This window comes from Macaca mulatta, chromosome 5, assembly GCF_049350105.2.
Source record: "Macaca mulatta isolate MMU2019108-1 chromosome 5, T2T-MMU8v2.0, whole genome shotgun sequence".
Lineage (NCBI taxonomy): Eukaryota > Metazoa > Chordata > Mammalia > Primates > Cercopithecidae > Macaca > Macaca mulatta.
In genome coordinates this window covers 42,245,708-42,267,976 of record NC_133410.1, presented here as the reverse complement: position 1 = coordinate 42,267,976, position 22,269 = coordinate 42,245,708, and the positions used below count along the sequence as shown (strand labels likewise).

The 22,269-nt window shown below is 37.4% G+C and overlaps 1 protein-coding gene across 1 annotated transcript in view; it reads right to left on the bottom strand.

Moving 5' to 3' along the window:
- Positions 1-22,269, bottom strand: part of GRXCR1 (glutaredoxin and cysteine rich domain containing 1) — a 137,787-nt gene that overhangs the window by 60,370 nt on the left and 55,148 nt on the right. The window contains 1 exon segment of the mRNA NM_001194126.2: positions 6,949-7,191. Within this exon segment, the coding sequence (NP_001181055.1) occupies positions 6,949-7,191 (243 nt within the window).

Below are 22,269 nucleotides of genomic sequence, written 5' to 3'. Positions count from 1 at the left end.
AAAGGAGATTATTTTGGAGTTTTAAGATTTAACAACTGCCCTGCTGGGTTTTGGACTTGCATGGGACCTGTAGTCCCTTGGTTTTGGCCAATTTCTCCCTTTTGGAATGGGAGCATTTATCAAATCCTTGTATCTTGGAAGTAACTAACTTGTTTTTGATTTTACAGGCTCATAGATTGAAAGGAGTTGCCTTGTCTCAGATGAGATTTTGAACTTGGACTTTTGGGTTAATTCTGGAATGAGTTAAGACTGTGGGGGACTGTTGGGAAGGCATGATTGTGTTTTAAAATGTGAGAAGGACATGAGATTTGGGAGATTCCAGGGTTGTAATGATATGGTTGGCTCTGTGTCTCCACCCAAATCTCATCTCAAATTGTAATCCCTGTGTGCCAGGGAGGGGCCTGATGGGAGGTGATTGAATCATAGAGGCAGACTTCCCCCTTGCTGTTCTCATGATGGCAGGTTCTCATGAGATCTGGTTGTTTGAAAGTGTGTGGCATTTCCCCACTTTGCTCTCTCAATCTCTCTCTCTCCCCTGCTCCACCATGGTAAAGACATGCTTGCTTTCCCTTCACCTTCTGCCATGATTGTAAGTTCTCTTTGTGAATGCATATGACTACGCTTTCAGAAACAGCCAGGTTACATTACAGAGGTCTTCCAACTGTGCTTCCTGTTAAGCCTGCAGAACTGTGAGTCAATTAAACCTCTTTTCTTCATAAATTACCCAGTCTCAGGTAGTTCTTTATAGCAGTGTAAAAACAGACTAAAACAGAAATATCAATATCTTTCAGCAGATATTCAAAGACTCCTATGATCCCAAAATTTAAAAATTACTTCTCACATGCATACGTTAAATACTTTCACATGGTTTAAAACAGAACAGTTTCAAAACATAACAAAGCACTTAACTTTCTGTTAATGGACACTAGTTATTATTTTATATAATTATAATAACACTCCCATACAGAAACAACAAATTTACCAAAGGCTCCCCACCACCTCTGCAGCCCTTATTAACAGAGTAGATACTAGGGAATCATTGACTACATGGAAATAACTAATGAGAAACACATACAGCTTGAAGGAATTGTTCTAATGAGAAACACATACAGCTTGAAAGTCGTTTTGAGTCAACCACTCAAAACGAGCTTTGATCACCTTGGCAGACACTAACTGCCTACCCAATATCTATGATCTCTCTTTTCTATGCAGTACTAAGAAAGACCTTATTTTTTCAGCCTATCAATGTAACATCTAGAATATTATATTTCTATCCTTCTTTGCTACTAAAGGTTAACAATAAAATGCAAGGGGAAGTTGGGTGAGATTTCTGAAAAAATAAAAAAACCCTTTTAAAAGGAACTTCCTTCTTTTAAGAAGGATGTACTTTTTTTCTTTTCTTTTTTATTCCCTTTCTGTCTGGAATACAGGTATGATGGCAAGAGTTTCAGTAATTACCTTATATTATTAGGAGAACTTGAGGATGGAAGTCCTGTGCTAAGAATGGCATAACTAAAAATTAGAAAGTGGTCCTAGATTGTATCATAAAACTTTATACTCTCTCCAGTGCACTTTTCTGTACATTATGCATATGAGAATAAAATACAAACCTCCTAGATTTTAAAGATTTAAGTTTCATTGTTGTTTAGTGTGTGTGTGTAAAAGAACCATTATTACTCAGAAATGAATGTAATTTATAACTGCTATACTCATGCAGCCTAAAAATTTTACTTTACTTTGTTATTTTGCCTGAAAGTAGACCAATTGTTTTATTTTGATACACAATAATAATTTTAACCTTTAGTTTTATAATATTAGACATCAGACAACAATGAATGATGATCTCGGAGACGTAGGAAATAGATGGTGAGCTCTATGGCTACCCAAGCTGACTGCCATGACAGCTTTTCCAAGCTGTGTACAGGAGGGCTGGGGGACTCCCTGAGTGGAGGAAACAGACTTGAGAGTCAGAAGACCAAGATGGCTGGAGTTGACAAGATAGAGTTTCAGAGAGTAAAGAACTTCACTGAGAACTCTGGATAGGAGTACAGGGCCCAGCCTGGCTGCTCAGCAGAGTGCTGATCAGTATCTTCATCTGAGAAAACCACTCAAGGCAAGCAAAATAACTATCTGAAAGAATTAAAGGAGACATTATCTAGGTAAAGGACCTAAAAGAGTACCTGTTCTCACCAGTAAGACTGGAAAACCTCATAATTTGTGGGGCATTGAGTAAAGTGCTCACAAGATCTTGATCAGTAATGGAAAATAGTTAGCTTTAGACCAAACACTACTCTGGCCCTGACTAGAAAACCTTAGGAAACAAAACCCAAAGGATCACACTCTTTCTAAGAAACTTAACTGTATCTCAGCAAAAAGTTGAAGAATGTGTATAGGTATAAAAAATTATCCCAATAATGAATAGTTTTACCTAACAAGGTAAAATTCACCATATGTAACATCTAAACAAAAATTACCAAGTAGGCATAAAAGTAGAAAAATATGACTAAAAATGAAGAGAAATATCAATCAATTGAAATCAACTAGAACTGACACAGATACAATTGTTGAATAACTAGGTTAAAACAGCTATTTTACCTGTATCTTATATACTCAAAAAGAAGAAATATAGAGCATATTGAGATATAAAAGAAATATTTCTAAAAAATTGGATTACATTAGTAAAAGAATAGATAAATGGCCAATAGAACAGTATAGAGAACCCAGAAATAGATCCATATAAACACAGTCAACTCATCTTTGACAAAGCAGCAAAGGCATCTCAATAAAGAAAAGATAGTCTTTTCAACAAATGGGCCTAGAACAACTGAGCATCCACATGCAAAATAAAATTAATCTAGACACAAATATTATTCCTTCACAAAAATGAACTCAATATAGATTAAAGGCTTAAATGTCACATGTTAACTATAACACTCCTAGAAGATAACTTAGGAGCAAATCTAGATGATCTAGGGTTTGGTGATGATTTTTTAGATACAACATCAAAAGTAGGATGCATGAAAGAAATTATGCATAAGGCGATAAAGTGAACTTCATTGATATTAAACATTTTTTGCTCTTAAGAGACATTGTCAAGAGAATGGAAAGACAAGCCACAGATTTAAGATAACACATGCAAAAGACATATCTAATAAGGAGCTGTTATCTAAACTATACAGAGAACTCTTAAAACTCAACAACAAGAAAACAAACAACTTGACTTGAAAATGAGCCAAAGATGTTAATAGACATCTAACAAAATAAGATATGCAAATGACCAATAAGCATATTAAAAAGATGTTCCACATCATATGTCATTAGGGAAAGGCAAATTAAAGCAACAGTGAGATATCTCTACACATCTACTAGAATGGCTAATATCCAGAAGACTGACAACACTAAATGCTGGCGAGGATGCAGAGCAACAGGTGAATCACAAAAAACGCAGTGAATTTCTGGAGCCAACTGCTTCTTGATTATGGCAGACGCTTCCTTGGGCACCAATGTCTGCTGAGAAATTTTGTGAGTATTCCTTAGAAATGTACCTAGAGTTTGTGTTTCTAGTTTGTAACCTAGCTATGCTCAATACTAGTGGTCTTTATTCTTAAATAGAATAATACAGTACTTTAAACACATATAGAATTATCAATCAGTCCCACCTCAATATCAGGTAGTTTAAGAAATCTGTCTGTATCAATGGCCCTTCTATTCCTCTCTCTGTCACCAGAGACCCCACTTAGGTTCATTCTATGTTTTATTGCTCCATTCCAATGTGGGTTTTGTGGATTTCTACCATGGAGGCTTATGATTGGTCCATATGGGCCACTATTTCTAATTTATATGCTACTGGCATTTCTAAGGTAATTTATGTTGTAACTATTTGAACACAATCTTTTTTGTGTAAAAAAATTTTCTAATGCAAAATAATGAAACAGTTGCCTTAAGCAAGTTCCAAACTGAATTTGCTCCCCTGCCCCCTACCATGGAGTATCCAAGGGCAGTGTAGATTTATCTTCTAAAGTACTTTTTTTCCTTGACTGTTTTATTGCTTCCATCTTCATTTTTCAGTTTGGTTGGGGAAGAGAGACATCAGGAAAAAAAGAGCTTAGTGTCCTTGTAATTCTTGTTGTCCATTAAACTCTGTTATTTTCACTTTAATGAAGATAACTAAATTCCTCTGGCACCACCCACCCTGGGTTGGGTAACACTGACAGTAATGCAAAGGGAGCTACAAAATGTTCTCTTGTTCTCCGTCCCATGTCCCCCAGTCTGCCTCCAGATGCCTCACTTTCTGTCTCTGTCTACCTCATTCTCTGGCTGTTTCTGTCTGTTTTTCTATTTTTCTGTCTCCTTCCTATAAAGAAATTGTATTGTGCAGATGATTCACAAATCTTGATTTTTCTCACCCATCTAAATTTAAACTAAATCAAATGGTTTCATGTGTCTGTTTAAAACACCACAGATGTTAAGGAAATTACCAACATCAGCTTCTTTTCCTCCCTTAAAATTACATTTCACCAGGTGTCAAAACCCAGCAGAGGGCATCCTTCCATTTCAGATGCATGCATAGTGCAGGAAAAGGGCCCTATAATTCAAGCAATGTATTCCATTTAAGTGCATTGCAATTTAAATAAGCAGGCTATTTTAATAGGAGGGGAATGTGTTGTTTTGGAGTGTTTGCCATTTTGAATTAAAGATTTAGAAGTAATTTTCCTTTCATAAGCGAAAAAAGAGGGGGAAAAAAGAGTCTGTTTCTGGACTCTAGGTTTGGAGCTTTAGCTTAAATTACAGAAACAGCAAGGTAGCACCTGTGTGATATTTCTTCCCCTAGGCTACCATGTGTGTAAATAAAGTGATCACAGAAAAAAGCAACTGGGAAAGAAGCATGCCCCCTATCTCATTTGTCTGTTTCACCCTTCCTGTGAGATTCCTCAAACTAAAGGGCAAATAGCCGGACGGGCATTACAGCCTCTCAGATTATCTCAGAAGTAGTGAGAAGATAAGCAGTTTGGCTTCTGAATAAGAACAGCCAACTTTATACCTGTGCATTGAAGGCAGTTGCCCACTAATTTTAACCGTGCAGTTGCACAGAAGTTGAAATTTCACAATGGGAAATGTCTTACGTTGTCAGACATTTTCCCAAGTTAAAAAAGGCAAATATTCATAGCCCTTACAAGTTATGTTTTCTCCCTAGTGTGGTTGAGTTTATCAGATCCCTTCTTTATTAAAGAATGTCTTAGAGAGAGAAGGAAAGAACATGATGAGGAAATATAGCATAATTCATCCATCCATTCAACATATGTTCACTTGAACACTTACTTTGCATTAAGCCCTGTTTGAGGTCCCAAAACTATACCAACAAACAGGCAAAGATCCCTTTCCTTGAGGTGATGTGCCAAAGAGCAAGGGTTTGGGGAGTCAGACAGACATAACTTTGAGTGCTGGCCTTGCCACTTAGCCAGCTCTGTCACTTGGAGCAAAGAAATGAATGTTTTCTTTTGCAAAACAGGGATAACTGTTCATATTTCCTAAAAACATACTTTGTTCCAGGTACAGGAACCAAGTGCTTAATATGTATTAGCTCAATACTCTCACAAATCAGCCTATGAGGTAAGTTGTATTCTCATTCTCATTTTACAAACGAGAAAGCCAAAGCACAGAGTCATAGGGTAAGTGTCAGGGCAGGGATTTAAAACAGGTCTGTCTGACCCCAGTGCTTGCTCTTAACCAGTACGCCATATGAAAGTTGATTTCTAAGACTACCCTGAGGATTATATGAAACGATAGATGCAAAGCTGTGAGTGCACTAGAGTGTTATTATTATATTATTATGTATTTTTTAACATGATTATTACTGCTGCTGTAATTTTCTGCAACCTAAGGGTATGTGTTGAAATACATCAAAAAAGGGATCAATACTTCAAATTAGCATTCCTCTACTACAGAATGTAGTGTGTGTCCAGCTCTGGTTAAAAGCACAATCACATAATGTCATCGCTATTTGATCACAGCTTCTCTGCATTTATCTTTTTTATAAAATGACAGGATATTAAAACACAGATTGATTCCCTGAAACAAAATGTGAGCATCTCCTGTTCTAGATTTTTATAACCTTCTCTGAGAAATGAAGGTTAAGACCAGATGCTAAATGAAACCAAGATCCAAGGATCCATCTGTGGTTTGACGGTCTCTATTCTGTGATAAGTGATCATGTAGTCAGCCCCTAAACTGGTTACCGGTGCCCCTTGGCTCTTTGCTCTCACCCTTTCCAAAGTGTACTCTCTGGAGCCCTCTCTGTAGGCTTCTTCCACAGGATGTTCACAGATCAATGGGAGTTAACTACACTAGCAGTATTATTCAAAGAGAAATGAAACAGGCATGTTCTGCTGCTGCTCTGGGAGTTCTCTCTGCTTTCCATAAGCCTGAATTTATGTCTCCAACTGCTGCATTACCCAAGTCAAAAATAATTTTAAACAAGTGGATCAAATCCTGGCTCCAGGCCCCATTTCTTATTGATTTCATTTCAGGACTATCATCTGAGGTTCATTAGGTAGGAAACTGATTGATAATGCCATATATGAGAATTTATAAATATATATCATATATATATATATATCCATTTTTCTTGCCTACACTAAAAATGCAGTCTTTATCTCACATGCTAAGCTTCACAATGCAAAACTGAAGTCAACTGAATATTTTTAAACATTTATTTATATTCAAAAATGCAGTTTCTTGCTGATTTTATCTCACTGTACTTCTTCAGGGAGGAGCACTGTGGCAGCTCATTGTCTGGGACAGAAATAAGTGCTCCAATCCCTTTGGTTTGAGCTCCAAAAAAGCCAGCAAGTGTTCCAGTAGTTATGCTGCAAATTTATAGATCGTTATAGATTTCTATCCGCCCTGATTGGGTTCTATGAAAAAGACTTTCCTGGGCAGCGTACTTACCCCAAGGTAATGGCCATCAATGAACACAACAGGGAGGGAAGGTGCTTCGGAAACTCGTCGGCATCGTTCATCTAACTCTTTTCCATATTCACCATTCAGGGCTATGTTTTTCTCTTCAAATTTTACGCGATGGTTTTGGAAAATCTTTCTAACCAGTTCACATCTTTCAAAGGTTGTCCGAACCACACGAAGGCAGGTGGTATAAATCACTACACGGTCAAATTCTAGGTCAGTTGATGGTTGCTGAAGGGAAAACATTGAGTTGTAAGAATGTTTACTTTTACTTTCTTGTGTCTTATGATTTTAAGACAATTAACAATTGCATTAAAGGCATGCAATAAAAGTTGAGTGAACTCATTTATCAATTCAAAGACTTATCCTTTTAAGTTACAACATCTGTAATTGGGATACAGATAACAATCAATATAATTTGTATGATATAATTTAATTTTTTCCTTTTCTCAGTAGCATATCAAGTAATGGCTAATGTTAAAATTGATGACGTCTCACATGGGATGCCATGTGGTAAAACAATAAATGACTGAAATATTTTTCTTATGCTTCGTAGACATTACTCAATCACTATATCTGTTTCATAAACCTAAAGTTTATGCCACAGAATAGTCAACATTAGCATTTAGCTAGTTAAAATTCTTCCACTTATCAATTTATCAAATTGTATCATCTTTGGAGCAACAATTTCCTGGGAATAACAAGACCTATATCATGGGATTTTTCTAAGGTTTAAGTAGCATAACATATGTTCAAGGGCTCTGTTGAATGACAGGGCTCCCACATGTAGTGAGAAAGCTCTGCCACAAGAAATAAAAAAAGTAAATATTCCAGAATGGGAGTCCACAGAAACCAACGCCAAAGTGAACGGTGGGTCAAAGCCAGGTATAAAAAGGAAACAAGGAATCAGACACAGGAGTGGAGGTAAGCAGCGCTCAAAAACAAGATGAAGACTGTCCTGTGTGAGAATCTTTTTCTACATTTCAGACATCAGTGACTGCTTTCCTGGGAAACCCTGCCCAGCACTGCTAATGTGTGCTGAAGAGCCATACCAAGTAGGTCCTGAAATCAATAAGAAAGCTTCTCTTCTTCCTTATCACAGTCCTAGTTGAAGGAAACTGAACAAAACACAACTATACTATGAGACCATGGGATACATGAGTCTTCACAAAGCTATAATTTTTTAGAGCACAACCACACGATTTGCAGAACTCCTGTGGAGTCAAACCTTTGGAAACAATTCTGGACAGCTAAATACTAAAGCAAGCCAGTAGGACACTAGTTCCACCACTTTGTATGCAGAGAAGTCAGACCACTCTGCCAAGATGCAAATTGGACTCCAAAGGTCCAATGTCATAAAGATGCCAATACAAAATTCTCCACCTCATGGAGAGAGGATTTTTTGGATGATAAAATTTAATAAAGATGCAAGAGTCATTTCTTTCCTCAATAGAGTGTAGAGGTTAAGTTGAAAACCTAGAGCCCTGGAGGGATTAAGCTGGTATCATAAATGCTGAAGCAGGTAAAGAGTAAAAGAAATACTAGGGAAAGATTAAGAATAGCATCTAAATAGAGAAATGTTACACAACTTAGGCAATTGTTGTCTTGCAGGCATGTGACTTCAGTGTGGTCACACATAATTATTTTATATAGAAACTTAAATTCTGGATTTTTATAGGAAATTTTCTGATTTATAAATGGTGACACCTAACTATAAATGCTTTTAAAGACCACGTGGACCAATATTTCTGAAGACTGGATTTGGTATATGCTGCCAATTTCCTACTAAGATAAAGAGAGCACAGCAGCACTATTGACAATAGCAAAGACATGAAATCAACCCAAATGCCCATGAATGATAGGCTGGTTAAAGAAAATGTGGTACATATGCACAATGGAATACTATGCAGCCATGAAAATGAATGAGATCATGTTCTTTGCAGGGACATGAATGGAGCTGAAAGACATTATCCTTAGCAAACTAACACAAGAACAGAAAACCAAACACCACATCTTCTCAAACACCACATCTTCTCACTTATAAGTGGGAAGTGAACAATGAGAGGATGTGGATACAGGGAGGGGAACAACACACACTGGGGCCTGTCAGAGGGTGTGGTGGGGAGAGCGAGAGCATTAGGAAAAACAGCTAATGCATGCTGGGCTTAATACCTGGGTGATGGGTAGATAGGTGCAGCAAACCACCATGGCACATGTTTACCTACATAACAAACCCACACATCCTGCACATGTACTCTAGAACTTAAAATAAAAATAAAAATTTTAAAATTTTAAAAAAGGAGAGCATAAACTTGAAAATCAGATATACCTGAGCTCTGCCACTGGCCACCTGTGTATCTTTGGGAAGCTAATGAACTATTGTCTCAGTGTTCTCATTTGTGATGACAGTGATGAGAATGTGATAATAACAATAGCTACCTAACAAGTTTGCTGAGACGATTAAGAAAGAAAAATGTGAAAAAAAAAAAAAACTAGTGTAGGACTTGCAACACACTCCTATTCTAAGTTAAGCAGAGAAAAATATTGCACTTCACATCATGGAATTTTTTAAGATTAAAAAAATATATAAGTCAGTGGAAAAAAATCAGTGCAATTGATGACAAAAAGGAAATTATTACTATGTTTTGATTTAGAAACACTGATCTTTAGAAGGAGTAACCAAATGCCCTAGGGTCTATAGCTCCTCTTCATATTAATAGGTATGGGCAAGCAAGGCACAGAAACCCACTACAGATGCTGCAGCTTTCAGAAGAGCACCGAAGTTTTCTTTTTTCTCATCATATTATCTGTGTAATTATGCATTTTCCTCTGAATACAAAAACTACTGTTACTGCATTAGTTTTCTACCAAAATGGTCCACTACTTCAAATAGGTGCATTTATTTTTGAATTATTTGTTATGAAATACTTTTCCCAGATGTGTCAAAGTGGAAAAATTTAAGATTGGACCAACCTGCTGCCATGTTAACCAACTGATGTAAGATTCTCTCTGATTACAGAACAAACCATGTATACCACCCTTCTGTGTCTCTAAGACACACGCATTTTCAAAATACTAATAAGATGACCCCTATCAGGTAGCCACATTGGATGTTACCTAATGTATGAGATCACATGGATATCCCTTTACATGTTGTTGAGGATGAGCTTTGTCTGGAATCAGTGGATCTCAAGAATGTTAAATGTTAGAATAAACTGGGGAGCCTTTGAAAATCCCCAAATCCTAGGCCAAGCCCATACCAATTAAGTAAGAATCACCAGGGTGGGGCCTCTGAATTGCGATTTTTTTTTTTAAGTTTTAATGTGATTCTAATGTAGAGCCAAGTTCTAGAGCTAGTTAGATACAGATTGGACATGCAGAATCACAGGCCTCACTCCAGATCTACTGACTCAGAATCTACATTTTAAAAAGCTTCCTGGAATTTGGAAATATATTATATATTTTTAAGTTGTACATACTTAAGATATATAATATAATGTTTTGATATACGGAGTTAAATAATTACTGCAGTCAAGTAAATTAATATATATATTATTCCACATAGTTACATTTTTTTGGGTAAAAGTGCCTAAAACCTATTATTTTAGCAAATTGTGAGTATGTAATACAATATTATTAACTATAATCCTCATGTGGTACATAGAACATCTCCCTATTATATCCCCCTCTCCCCTTCTACCCCAACCACTAACAGCCACCATTCAACTGTTGCTGTGTATTTGAGATTGCTTTTGTTTGTTTGTTTGTTTGCTTGTTTGTTTTTCAGATTCCACATATAAGTGAGATCATGCAGTATTTTTCTTTGTCTGCCTGGCTTATTTCACTTAGCATAATATTCCCTAGGTTCATCTATGTTATCACAAATAGCAATATCTGTTTCATTTTTAAGGCTGAATCATATTCATTGTTTATATATACACCACAATTTATTTATTCATTTATCCATTAAAGGATACTTAGGTTGTACCTATATCTTGGCAATTGTAAATAATGATGCAATAAACATAAGCCTGAGAGTGCAGATATATTTAAGAGTTGGTAATTTCATTTCCTTTGAGTATATACCCAGAATGAGGATTGCTGGGTTACATGATAGTTCTGTTTTTCATTTCTTTAGGAATATTCATAATGTCAATAATGGCTACAGTAATCTACTTCCCACCAACAGTGTACGATTGTTCCCTTTTCTTCACACATGTGCTACACTTGCTGTTTCTTGTCTTTTTAATAGCAGTCATTCTAAGAAGTGTAAGGGGATATCTTATTGTTTTGATTTGCACTTCCCATTGTGGTTTTGATATTATTGATGTTGAGCACTTGTATAGATCTTTCTTGGCTATTTGTGTGTCTTCTTCAGAGAAATATCTATTGTGGTCATTCGTCCATTTTTTAAATTGGATTATTTGGTTTTGGCTATGGAGTTAGTTATTTATGTTCCTAATTACTTGGGATACTAACCCCTTATCTATATATGGCTCACAAATATTGTCTTCCAATCAATTAACTGCATTTTCATTTTGTCGATAATCTTCCTTGCCGTACAGAAGCATTTTAGAGTTGTGTGGTCCCACTTGTTTATTTTTCCTTGTATTACTTGTCTTTGGGGGAAATATCCAAAACTCAAAAAATTTCTTGCCAGGGGTAATATCAAGGAGTTTTCCCCTATGTTTTCTAGGAGTTTTACAGTTTGGGGTCATATACTTAGATCTTTAATCCACTTTGAGTATGTGGTATAGGATAAGGGTCCAATTTCATTCTTTTGCATGTAGATATTCAGTATTCCCAACATCATTTATTGAAGAAACTAACACTTCCCCATTGCATCTTCTTAGTCCCTTTGTTTAAAATTGGTTTACCTTGTATAGTTGGGTTTATTTCTGTTATCAGGAAGTGCAGCAATCCTCATTTCTTATTTAACTTAGAAGAAAGAATTCAGCCCAGCCAAGAGACATATAGCAAGGGTTAAGCAGCAAAGTTTGCAAGAGTCACAGCATTCCTGGCATTGGTATGCTCTCTGATGCACATATGGCTACAGTGACCAAAGATTTAGATCACAGCACTCAATTCCCTTTGAATACTTGGAAAGCTTTCTCGGGATAGATGGGTACAAATAAGCCCATGCTGCAAAGGCTGGAATAAATACCTAACTCTTCAATGCTCACATATTGACACACATCTATAAGCATTAAAAGCATCTAGGAAAACATGTCATCAAATGAATTAAAATTAGTTACCAGTGACAAATTACAGAGTGACCTGTCAGACAAAGCATTCACAATAGCTGTTTTGAGGAAGCTCAACAAAATCTAAGATAACATAGAGAAGATATTCAGAATTCTATCAGATAAATTTAACCAAGAGTTTGAAATAATTTAAAAGAATCAAGCAGAAATTCTGAAGCTGAACAATTCAGTTGACAAACTAAAGAATGCAGCAGGGTCTCTCAGCGTCATTGATCAAGCAGAAGAAAGAATTAGTGAGCTTGAAGACAGGCTATTTGAAATACATAGTCAGAGGAGGCAAAAGAAAAAGAATAAAAAATAATGAAGCACACCTATAGGATCTACAATATAGCCTCAAAGAGCTAGCTCTAAGAGTTATTGGCCTTAAAGTGGAGGTGAAGAGAGAGGGATTGGGGTAGAAAGTTTACTCAAAGACATAATAACAGAGAACTTTCCAAACCTAAAGAAAGATAGCAATATTAGAGCACAAAATAACGGCTACTCATTCATTCAGTAATTAGAATAATTTGTTTGCCAAACACAGTATTAAGCACTAGGTATATAATGGTGAGCAAATAATATAATTCCATATCAACATGGAGTTCATAGTTAAAAGTAATAGAAAGCCAAAATGTCACATAAATATAGAATTACAAGCTACTAGGTACTATTAATGAAATGCAGAAGTAATTAGGAAAGCATAGTGCCTGGGTACCTTCTCTTCTTTTCTTAGAGATCAAGAACTATTTTCTGATATTTGAGGTTAATCTGGAAGAATAGAATTTAACAAAGAAATTAGGTAGAGAGTGGGGAAAAGTATTTCATGCAAGTACAAAGATCTTAAAATGGGAGGAAGATAACGTGTTTGACACTCTTCAAAGTTTGTTTCTTGATACACAAGAAGGGAAAAACAGAATGGTATTAAGTGATTCTAGATAGATATGAAGGGTTGATACCATGTTGTATTTTATAGGCATGTTGTATTTTAATGATCTTGGGTTTTTTACCCTAGACCAACGAGAAATCCCTAAAGGGTTTTAAGAAGGATAGAAGGAGTTGCACTAAACCTGGTTTACATTTCAAAATGATAAGTAAAGAAGGACCAGTGGGTGTAGTTGTACAAGATGCACACTGCACAAACTTAGGCAGGGCCGTTAGTAGCATATTCTAAACAAACAGTTCCCCCAGGGTTGTGTAGTCCACATTTTGAGCCATTATACTCAGTCTCATTGCCAGTTCCCTTGCTCAGGAGACTGAGGCTGAATATGGGGCAAATTCGGGGTAGAAAGTAGGTTATAAATTAAAATACATTATTCAGTAAAATGTTCTTAAAAAAGATTTTATTGTACAATTTTTGTATGATTTGGAAGTAGGTCTTTCTAGAGGTAGAGTGATAAGTTGAATGATTTCTCAAGGTCTTTTCCAGTTTTATATGAATTTTAAATGATATTGTCTTTGGCAAAAAAAAGAAAAAAAAAATCCTCCTCTCCTACATTTGCTACATTTTCCTTCCCTCAATAGATTTGTCAAAGCATCTGGCCAGAAGTCTAAAAATAGCCTCTAATGGCTGTCCCTCTTCTCCCTTCCTGAGGGTTACCATGGGAATAGCGTATGAAAGATGGAAGCATCTGAGACAGCACTGAGAAGCCTCTGGGGTCTGCAGCCTCCCAGCTCTGAGAGAGCCGACCTAGATGGTAATAAACATAGGCCATTTTTTCCTTTCTGTTTATTAAAAAGATGAATCTTAGGGATGCCTGGGAGCCTTACAACAACCTGCATCACACGCAGATGTGTTGGAAAGGGATGGAAATTACTGCAAATCAGACTAAGGAGTTACCAAATAGCTAACCTATGCCCTCAGCCTGCACGTCGCCCTGCAGTAGCCACAGCACAACAATGAGTACAGTCACCCCCTCATCTTGGGACGATTGTGGAGCTTCCACATCCACTGGAACTAACCCTGGAATTCAGGCCAAGAGTTATTATCCACCCATCCCCCACAGAAGATCAGTACGGAGCAGGCTCAGCTCCTCAGGCAGAAGCAAATTCAGTGGGTTATTTCAGGCTGAGCCTTTGTAGCTCTAGCCTCACACTGATTTAAAAAGGACTCCTGAAATGGCCTCCTAGCCTTGCCCCAGTGAGTCCACAAATCACTGAGGACTTAGAGGCCTCCAGACAGCTGCAAGAATTCAGGTCTTAAGCAATATTTTTTAATAAATAAAAAGTAACACATTTGAATATCAGTGGCAGACAATACTAATAACTTTACATTTATCAATTCCTCACAATAACTTACATAGTGTTGCTGTATCTACAGATCTAGAAACCTAGACTCAGAAAGAGTAAGTATCCTCATATCCTCGACAAGGAGACAGAGTTGATGTTCAGCAAAATTAGAAAATTGGAACTCAGATGTGCACCCTTCCAAAGTCCATGTGCTTTCCACTGAGCCAAGACGAAACACTGAACCACACGTTGTTTTGCTACCCACTCCTCAGGATAAAGTTGTTACTAAACCACAAACTGTTATGGGCCTAATTCATTGCTGGTGAGATAACAGTTGTGAATTGAAGAGGTTCGCCTCTTTACTAAATTATGGTCCCACATGTATCAGTCACTTACATCACACAGGGGGCATGTTAAAATTTTTTTTTCAGTCTAAAATGATTCCTTTGAGATGGGTAAGGGATAGATATTTTTCCTATACAAAAAGGCAAAGAGGCAAAGTGATTAGCTCAAAGCAATACAGCATGTCAGTAGGCAAACTGGGACTAGACCCAGATTTCTTGATTATCAGGCAGTGGGCCAACCTGGCTCTGGGAACAGCGATTTTAAATAGCAGGCACATGCGGCTGGAAGCAGGGCTGTGGGCCTTGTAAAGGGCAAGACATTTTACATATATTATGCTCTCTCTCCCTCTCCATGATATTCTGTAAACCTCTATAGTTAAATGTGCATTATGAGATGCTTCTTAATACTAAATCTGAGTAAATAAATCTCTGCCCACCTTGCTCTCAAATCACCTCTTGAATTTTTATTCTTGCACTTAATATGATTTGTCAATCCGCTTTATCCACACCAGAATTTACCCACACCAGGCTTCTCTCTTAGCTTATTTGCTAGATCTGTTTCCATTCTAACCATACTCCCTATTCAGTTCTGAAGGTGAGTGGTAATTTCTTACGTCAAATTCCCCTCCTCACAACTGGACCACAAAACATCAAAAGGAACTTCTCTATGTCCCTCTATAGGACACAAATTATAAAAAATAATTATTTATCACATGACTGTTGCATATTTATATGCAGTTCTAGAGACTGCAAAAGGAACTCTACATATGCACTTTTTCATTTATCATAGTGGTAAAGATTATGGCCCAGGTTTTATAGACACGGAAACTAAGATGTAGAAATAAAGTTAAGGTGCCCAAGTAAGTCAGGGGGGAAAAGGGAGCAAAACGAGAATTTGAACCTGAGTCTGCCTTCTAAGTCCTTACTCTCTCCTTAAGAAGATGTTATATAATCTTCTTAAATACAAATGACCAAAGGACCACCCTGTTCTAAAATAATGGCAAAATGTACCATGAAGAGGCTGTCACAGGGACAGTCCTAGAAATTCCATTACTCATCCCTGTGCTGTCTTCTAACCTCTGGTTAAATGTCACTTCTCAAACAGGCCTTCCCTCATTGCACTATGGGAAACAGCCCCTCTATCCTCTTACCCAGTTCTTTCCTAGTACTGCTGGATGTTATATTGTGTATGTTAAGTGGTTCACTATCTACACACATTAAGACATAAACTCACTGAAGCAAGGACTTAGTTTTTTCATTAGAACTAAGAACCCAGAATATAACCAAGTACATATAGATACTCCATAAATATTTTCTGGCCTCTTTTCCATACATTTAAGCCAGAACTTGGTTTGAATTTCCCCCTTAGTCACCAGAAAATCCTGGACAGTTTATTGACCGCTCTTAGTTTTCTTATCTTTCAATATAGACACTAGTGCCTACTTCATGGGGATTTGTGAGGTTTAAATGATTAAATGAATAGAAAAACTCTTACCAGGAAGACTAACGCATCATGAACTCTCAGTAAATGGTATATTTTTATCAATATTATTATTATTATAAAATGTTATTGACACATATCAGCACCATCACCATTATTGCTATGAACAAAAAGTCCAAATCCACAGATGTCATCAACCTCATAAGCTCAAATGGCAAACTTTAACCTCATAATTACACAATGATCAAAAAAGCCAATCTCTTATTGAGGTAAATTGTTCTTTTAAAAAAAAAAATCAACAACATTTATTTTTCTCATGAATCTGCAATTTGGCTATGGCTAGGTGAGGACAGCCCGTCTGTTCTATTCTTCCCACCAGCTGGGGAGCTAGAAGCCTGGGGCTGTAATCATCTGAAGAACCTTTCACTCACATGACTGGCAGCTGATGCTGGCTGGTGGCTAGGATTGTAGCTGAAGCTGTCTTCCAGAACACCTACTCATAGCCTTGTCCTGTACTTCCTTGTAACATGGTGCCAGGTTCAAAGGGTAAACATCCTAAAAGAACGAGGGCCAGGTGGAAGACTTATTGCTTTCTAGCCTTCACTTGGAATCACTTTTGCTGCCCTCTATTCATGAAAGCAGTCACGAAAACCCACACAGATTCAAGGGGAGAGGAAATAGACTCCCACTTCTTGATAGAGAAATGGCAAAGTTCTGGAGACCATGTGGAACCAGAGATCTTGCTGTGGCCATTGTTTTTGGTGGGGGAAAATATAATTTCCATACAACCTAGTAAATTTGCTATAGTCCAGAGTCTTGGCCCTCAGACATACAAGCTGGGAAATTCACCACTGGCTGGCTTTTTGAATCGAGATACTGATATGTAAGACTAGAATGCCTATTTATTATTTACAATGAAAAGAACATGTCATTGACGTAGGACCACTCAAATTCTCTATGCTTTCCATATTCTTGGTGAGCATAGAATCAGAACAAAGGAGTAAAGGATTTGAGTCAATGGCTTGAATAGCAGCAGGTCAAATTATGTCTGAATTTTTGATTTGTCAAAAGGATATGAGTTATTAGTATTCAGTGACTGAGACTTCTGGGGTTTCTCTCGATGCTTACCTCTGTGATTCCCCTTTGAGTAGCTTCCTTAGCTGATCAACTACTCCTTTGGAATGTTCTTTCTTTGAGTGTGCTGTTCCACTCAGCCTCATCAGTCTAGGTTTGCTGAGGGGAGCCATTCTGCTCCTGTAAGTATGACTTTCCACTTTCATTTTCTAATTTGTCTTGTCTTGATCTTATAGTCTACATCTCAGAAAGCAACCTTAATGCTTTTATTTCTTATTTCTTGTGGGAGGAAGAAGTACAACTACTGAGAAGAGAGTTCACAGTAGACAAGGTGGTAGCAGGTGGTTTGGACTAAGGTGATGTTGGTGAGGTAGGGGGTGGTCAAGTGAATGGGAAGGGGTTCAGGGTGGTATAGTCAGCTTTGTTGATGCTCCACGCAGGCCCCTTCACCAGGTCAGTGCCTCAATCCCCCACCTGGTGTGAGTGTTGTTTGCTAACCGCTCTCAGCTGCCTTCTTTGGAGAATTGGTCTCACTCGATGGAGCCCACTCAGCTAGAAAAGTGGTGGGAACATAAAGTTTATAACCAACAACTAACTGATACTGGGGTAATAAGGCCCTGAGCTCTTTTCTCAAAATGAGGCAACTCTGCTCTTCACATCTGTTTGGGATATGCTATCAATTCTGATAGTGAAAAAACAACAGAGTCAAGCATATATCAGCATATAGCAGATGTCATAAAAATCTCTCCAATTTCAATTGCCCACTTTGTGGCATAACAGAAATGCATAAGCATAATCTTTGCATGCAAAGATTTCTTCAGAGTGTTTTCTATTTTCTCAATGCTCTCAGATCATTCAAATAAGTGAATTTCAGTTATTTCCTCAGGAATTATCCATTTGTCCAAGTCAATTACTGAATGAGCCTAGATGTTAACTGAAAAGTCAATGAACCTAATAAATGTTCCACACCAAAAAAAAATGCTGATTATTAGGCAAATGCAAATCAAAACCACAATGAGATACCATCTCATGCCAGTAAGGATGGTGATTATTAAAAAGTCAAGAAACAACAGACGCTAGTGAGGATGTGGAGAAAACAGAATGCTTTTACACTGTTGGTGGGAATGTAAATTAACTCAACCATTGTGGAAGACAGTGTGATGATTCCTCAAAGATCTAGAAGCAGAAGTACCATTTGACCCAGAAATCCCATTACTGAGTGTATACCATAACGAATACAAATCATTCTATCATAAAGATACATGCACACTTTATTGTATCTTGTTTATTGTATATTGTTCATTGTAGCATTATGATGACTGGGATCTACCTCTTTAGCAACATGCATTAGAGGAAACTGAGACTCACTCAGTTGAATTATTTGAATCAAACTTTTCTTTAGGAACCAGTATGTTTCTATGTAAAGAAAACCAATCTGAAGGCATTGCTTTGACAGTTAGTAGCTGTGATGGTTAATATTACGTGTCAACTTGACTTGGCTAGGGGATGCTCAGATATCTGATTAAACATTATCTCTGGGTATGTCTGTGAGGGTGTTTCTGGAAGAGATGAGCATTTGCATTGTAATGAGCATTTAGAAGCAGATGGTTCTCCCTGATGTAGGTGGTCATCATACCATCTGTTGAGGGACTGAATAGAACAAAAAAGCAGAGGAAGGTTGGAGTTGCCTTCTCTCTACCTGGCTGCTTGAGCTGAGACATCAATTTTCTCCTGACCTTGGTGCTTCTGAATCGTATGCCTTCAGACGCAAATTTAAATCTACACCATCAGTTCTCTGGAAATCAGGTCTTCAAACTGCATCATTGGCTTTCCTGAATCTTCAGCTTGAAGACTACAGGTTGTGACACTTCTTAGCCTCCATAATCCCATGAGCCCATACCATGTAATAAATCTCTTCCTATGTATAGATATCTGGATACAGAGAGAGAGAGACACACATAGATATATAGACGTAGATATTATGCAAATATAGATATTGTATTGGTTCTGTTTCTCTGGAGAACACTGACTAATATAGTAGAGGCATGAATTTGAGGAAGTCCATTTACTTTTCCAGGACTAGGTTTTCTGTTCTCTAGTATGGGAATAGCTACAATCTCACACACAAAAGAGTTGTAGGATTTTATGTAAAATCCATATGAAGACACATTGCTAACTATAAATCTTCACAAACATGCCATCTATGACTATTACCCAAAATGTCATAGCCGGAAGAAAGAGGGATTCGAATCTAATTCAGAAATCTCTCCCGGTAACCACATTCCTACTAAATAAAAATGTCTATCTTCTAATATGAATATCTTGGCTTCTATACATATTGTCAAAAACACTGTGTATTGGCATTTTACATTTTGCTAATCTCTATAGATAAAACTGATATGAGGATGAACACCAAAATCACCATATTCAGGAGCCTCTAATCTCAAAATTATGAGCTTACAACAGTGAAAAGCCAGGCAGTAAATAAGTCAGGAACATCTCACAAATGGAGAAATTTCTAAAATATTTTTCCTCTTATTTCTTAAAATATTCAAGTTGCAAAACCAGAAGAAAAGGGACTACAATATTGAACAATGGCATCAGAGTATTAAGGGACTAGAGAGCCCTGCACTAACCATTGTCGTAACACCCTTCATCTTTGCTCCAAGAACCCCGGTGCTTTCTCTTAAAGGGAAAGGTGCCCTCTCCCTTCTACTTTATTTTGTATATTATATCTATAATATTATATAAGATTAAAGTGTTTCTCAATTTTCCAAATCAAGAAAAATACCTGAATAATCAGCTAAATGCAGCCAGTCCCTTTCAGTGTATTTGGATGCTGTAAGAATCTACTTTAGGGGTTGAAATACCTGTACTTCATCTCAGCCTGATTCTTTCATAAATGTCAGTGTGATGAAGACAAGTTATTTCAGTCCCTGTAGAATTCCCAGAATAGACTGAGAACTGAGGGCAAGAAAGCCAGTGAAAATTCAGAATTTGAGAAAATTGGACACAGCCTCAGGGAAATCCCCCATTTCCATTTCCTCCTCAGGCTTCCAGGCTTGGCTCTTATGTCTCTCTGACTGTACTAATGATCATGGTCCCAGTGTCACCTAAATACAGTGAACTCCAGGGACGTACCAGCTAGAGGCCATTTATGGAAGCTTGGTTGGTGCAGGAAGCTAATATTTTTTGTAAGTAGGGAGTCCTTTAACTCTATAAGTAAGTAGGTACTGTTATTATCTTAGCTTTACAAATGGAAAACCTGAGGCACAGAGAAGTATGTGACAGGACTAACGTCAGGCAACTAGCAAATGATGGAGCTAGTATTTGATTCAAGTAAATTATAGAACTCAAATATTTATATGACCTTATTAGCCATGTTCTGACTCTCTCTATATCCCAACTCATGTGATAAACAATAAAAAATTAAAGGGACTAATACAGGATTTATTAATTTTAAAGTCTCTCTTTCTTTTTTCTTTTTTTTTCCTTTTGAGATGGAGTCTTGGTCTATGGCCAGGCTGGAGTGCAGTGGTCTGATCTCAGCACACTGAAATCTCCACCCCAGGCTCAAGTGATTCTCCTGACTCAGCTTCCCAAATAGCTGGGATTACAGGCACGTGCCTCCACACCCGGCTATGTTGTTGTTGTTTTTTCTTTTTTTTTTTTTTCTTTTTTTGGTATTTTTTAGTGGAGATGGGGTTTCACCATATTGGCCAGGAGGATCTCGATCTCCTGACCTCATGATCCACCCACCTTGGCCTCCCAAAGTGCTGGGATTACAGGCATGAGCCACTGCACCCGGCCAAAAGTTTCTCAAATACATAGAGATTTAAAATAAATAATGTATTGGTTTCCTATTGCCACTGTAACAAATTACCACAAAGTTAGTAGCTTAAAACAACAAAAAATTTATCTTACAATTTCAGGGTTAGAAGTCTTATATGGGTTTCAATGGGCAGAAATCAAGGTGTCAGTAGACCCAAACTCCTTTTGAAGGCTCAGGGGAGAATTCCTAGTCTTGCCTTTACTGGCTTCTAGAGGTTCCCCCATTCTGTGGATCATGGTCCCTTCCTCCATTTCTGATTCTGACCTGCCTGCCTCCTTTTTATAAGGACCTTGTTATTTCACTGGGCCCATCCAGTAATCCAGGATAATATCCCTATCTCAAGATCCCTGATCCCTCACTTCATCACATCTACAAAGTCTCTTGAACTGTAAATTAACATATTCACGGGTTCCAGGGATTAGGAGAGGGACACCTTTCAGCAGGGTGCGGGTGGGGGCAGGCAGTATTATTCAGCAGCCTATCACAGACAGATGGATTTTAAATACCAAGTCACAGGCATAGGCCTAAAGGGCTTATTGGACTACATCTTTCTCATGTTTATCAACTTGCTCTAGAAACACAATCTGATGGTAATTCTAATAAGGTAACCATGAAACACATTGTTCTTCCAAGACCCTCGATACAATCACTTGCGTGTAGGACTTTTCTCCAGTTTGCTACTGAAGAAATAGAAAGGGCATAAAAAAGAAGCAAGTGCATTAAAGAGGGGGAGATGATTTGCATGTTTTTTATCTATCTTTTCTACTGGTTTCTCTCTCTTATCTTGCAGTATGCTTTCCCTTCAGGTATTTAAAAAAAGTCATAGAAATTGCTGTGAAAAGCAAACACAGAGCATGACCAAATGAGGGAAGTACTTTGCATTACATGAAAAGGAAGACACAAATGAAAATGTTTTAAATTTTTGCATAAAGCCAGGGGTTGAATTTGTCTATGTGTTCCACAAATGAATCTAGATAATTTTTCAGTTCAGCTTCAAAGAAACCGAATAATGACAAGATTTCAAAAGCAAGAAAACGTTACCTTCCCATCTATTCTGCAATTTCCCCAAATTAGGTTGCTTTAATTAAAGCACCTAAATTGTGAGGCACATGAAACATACACAAGTAGATGTGTGCAATAATGGTTAAA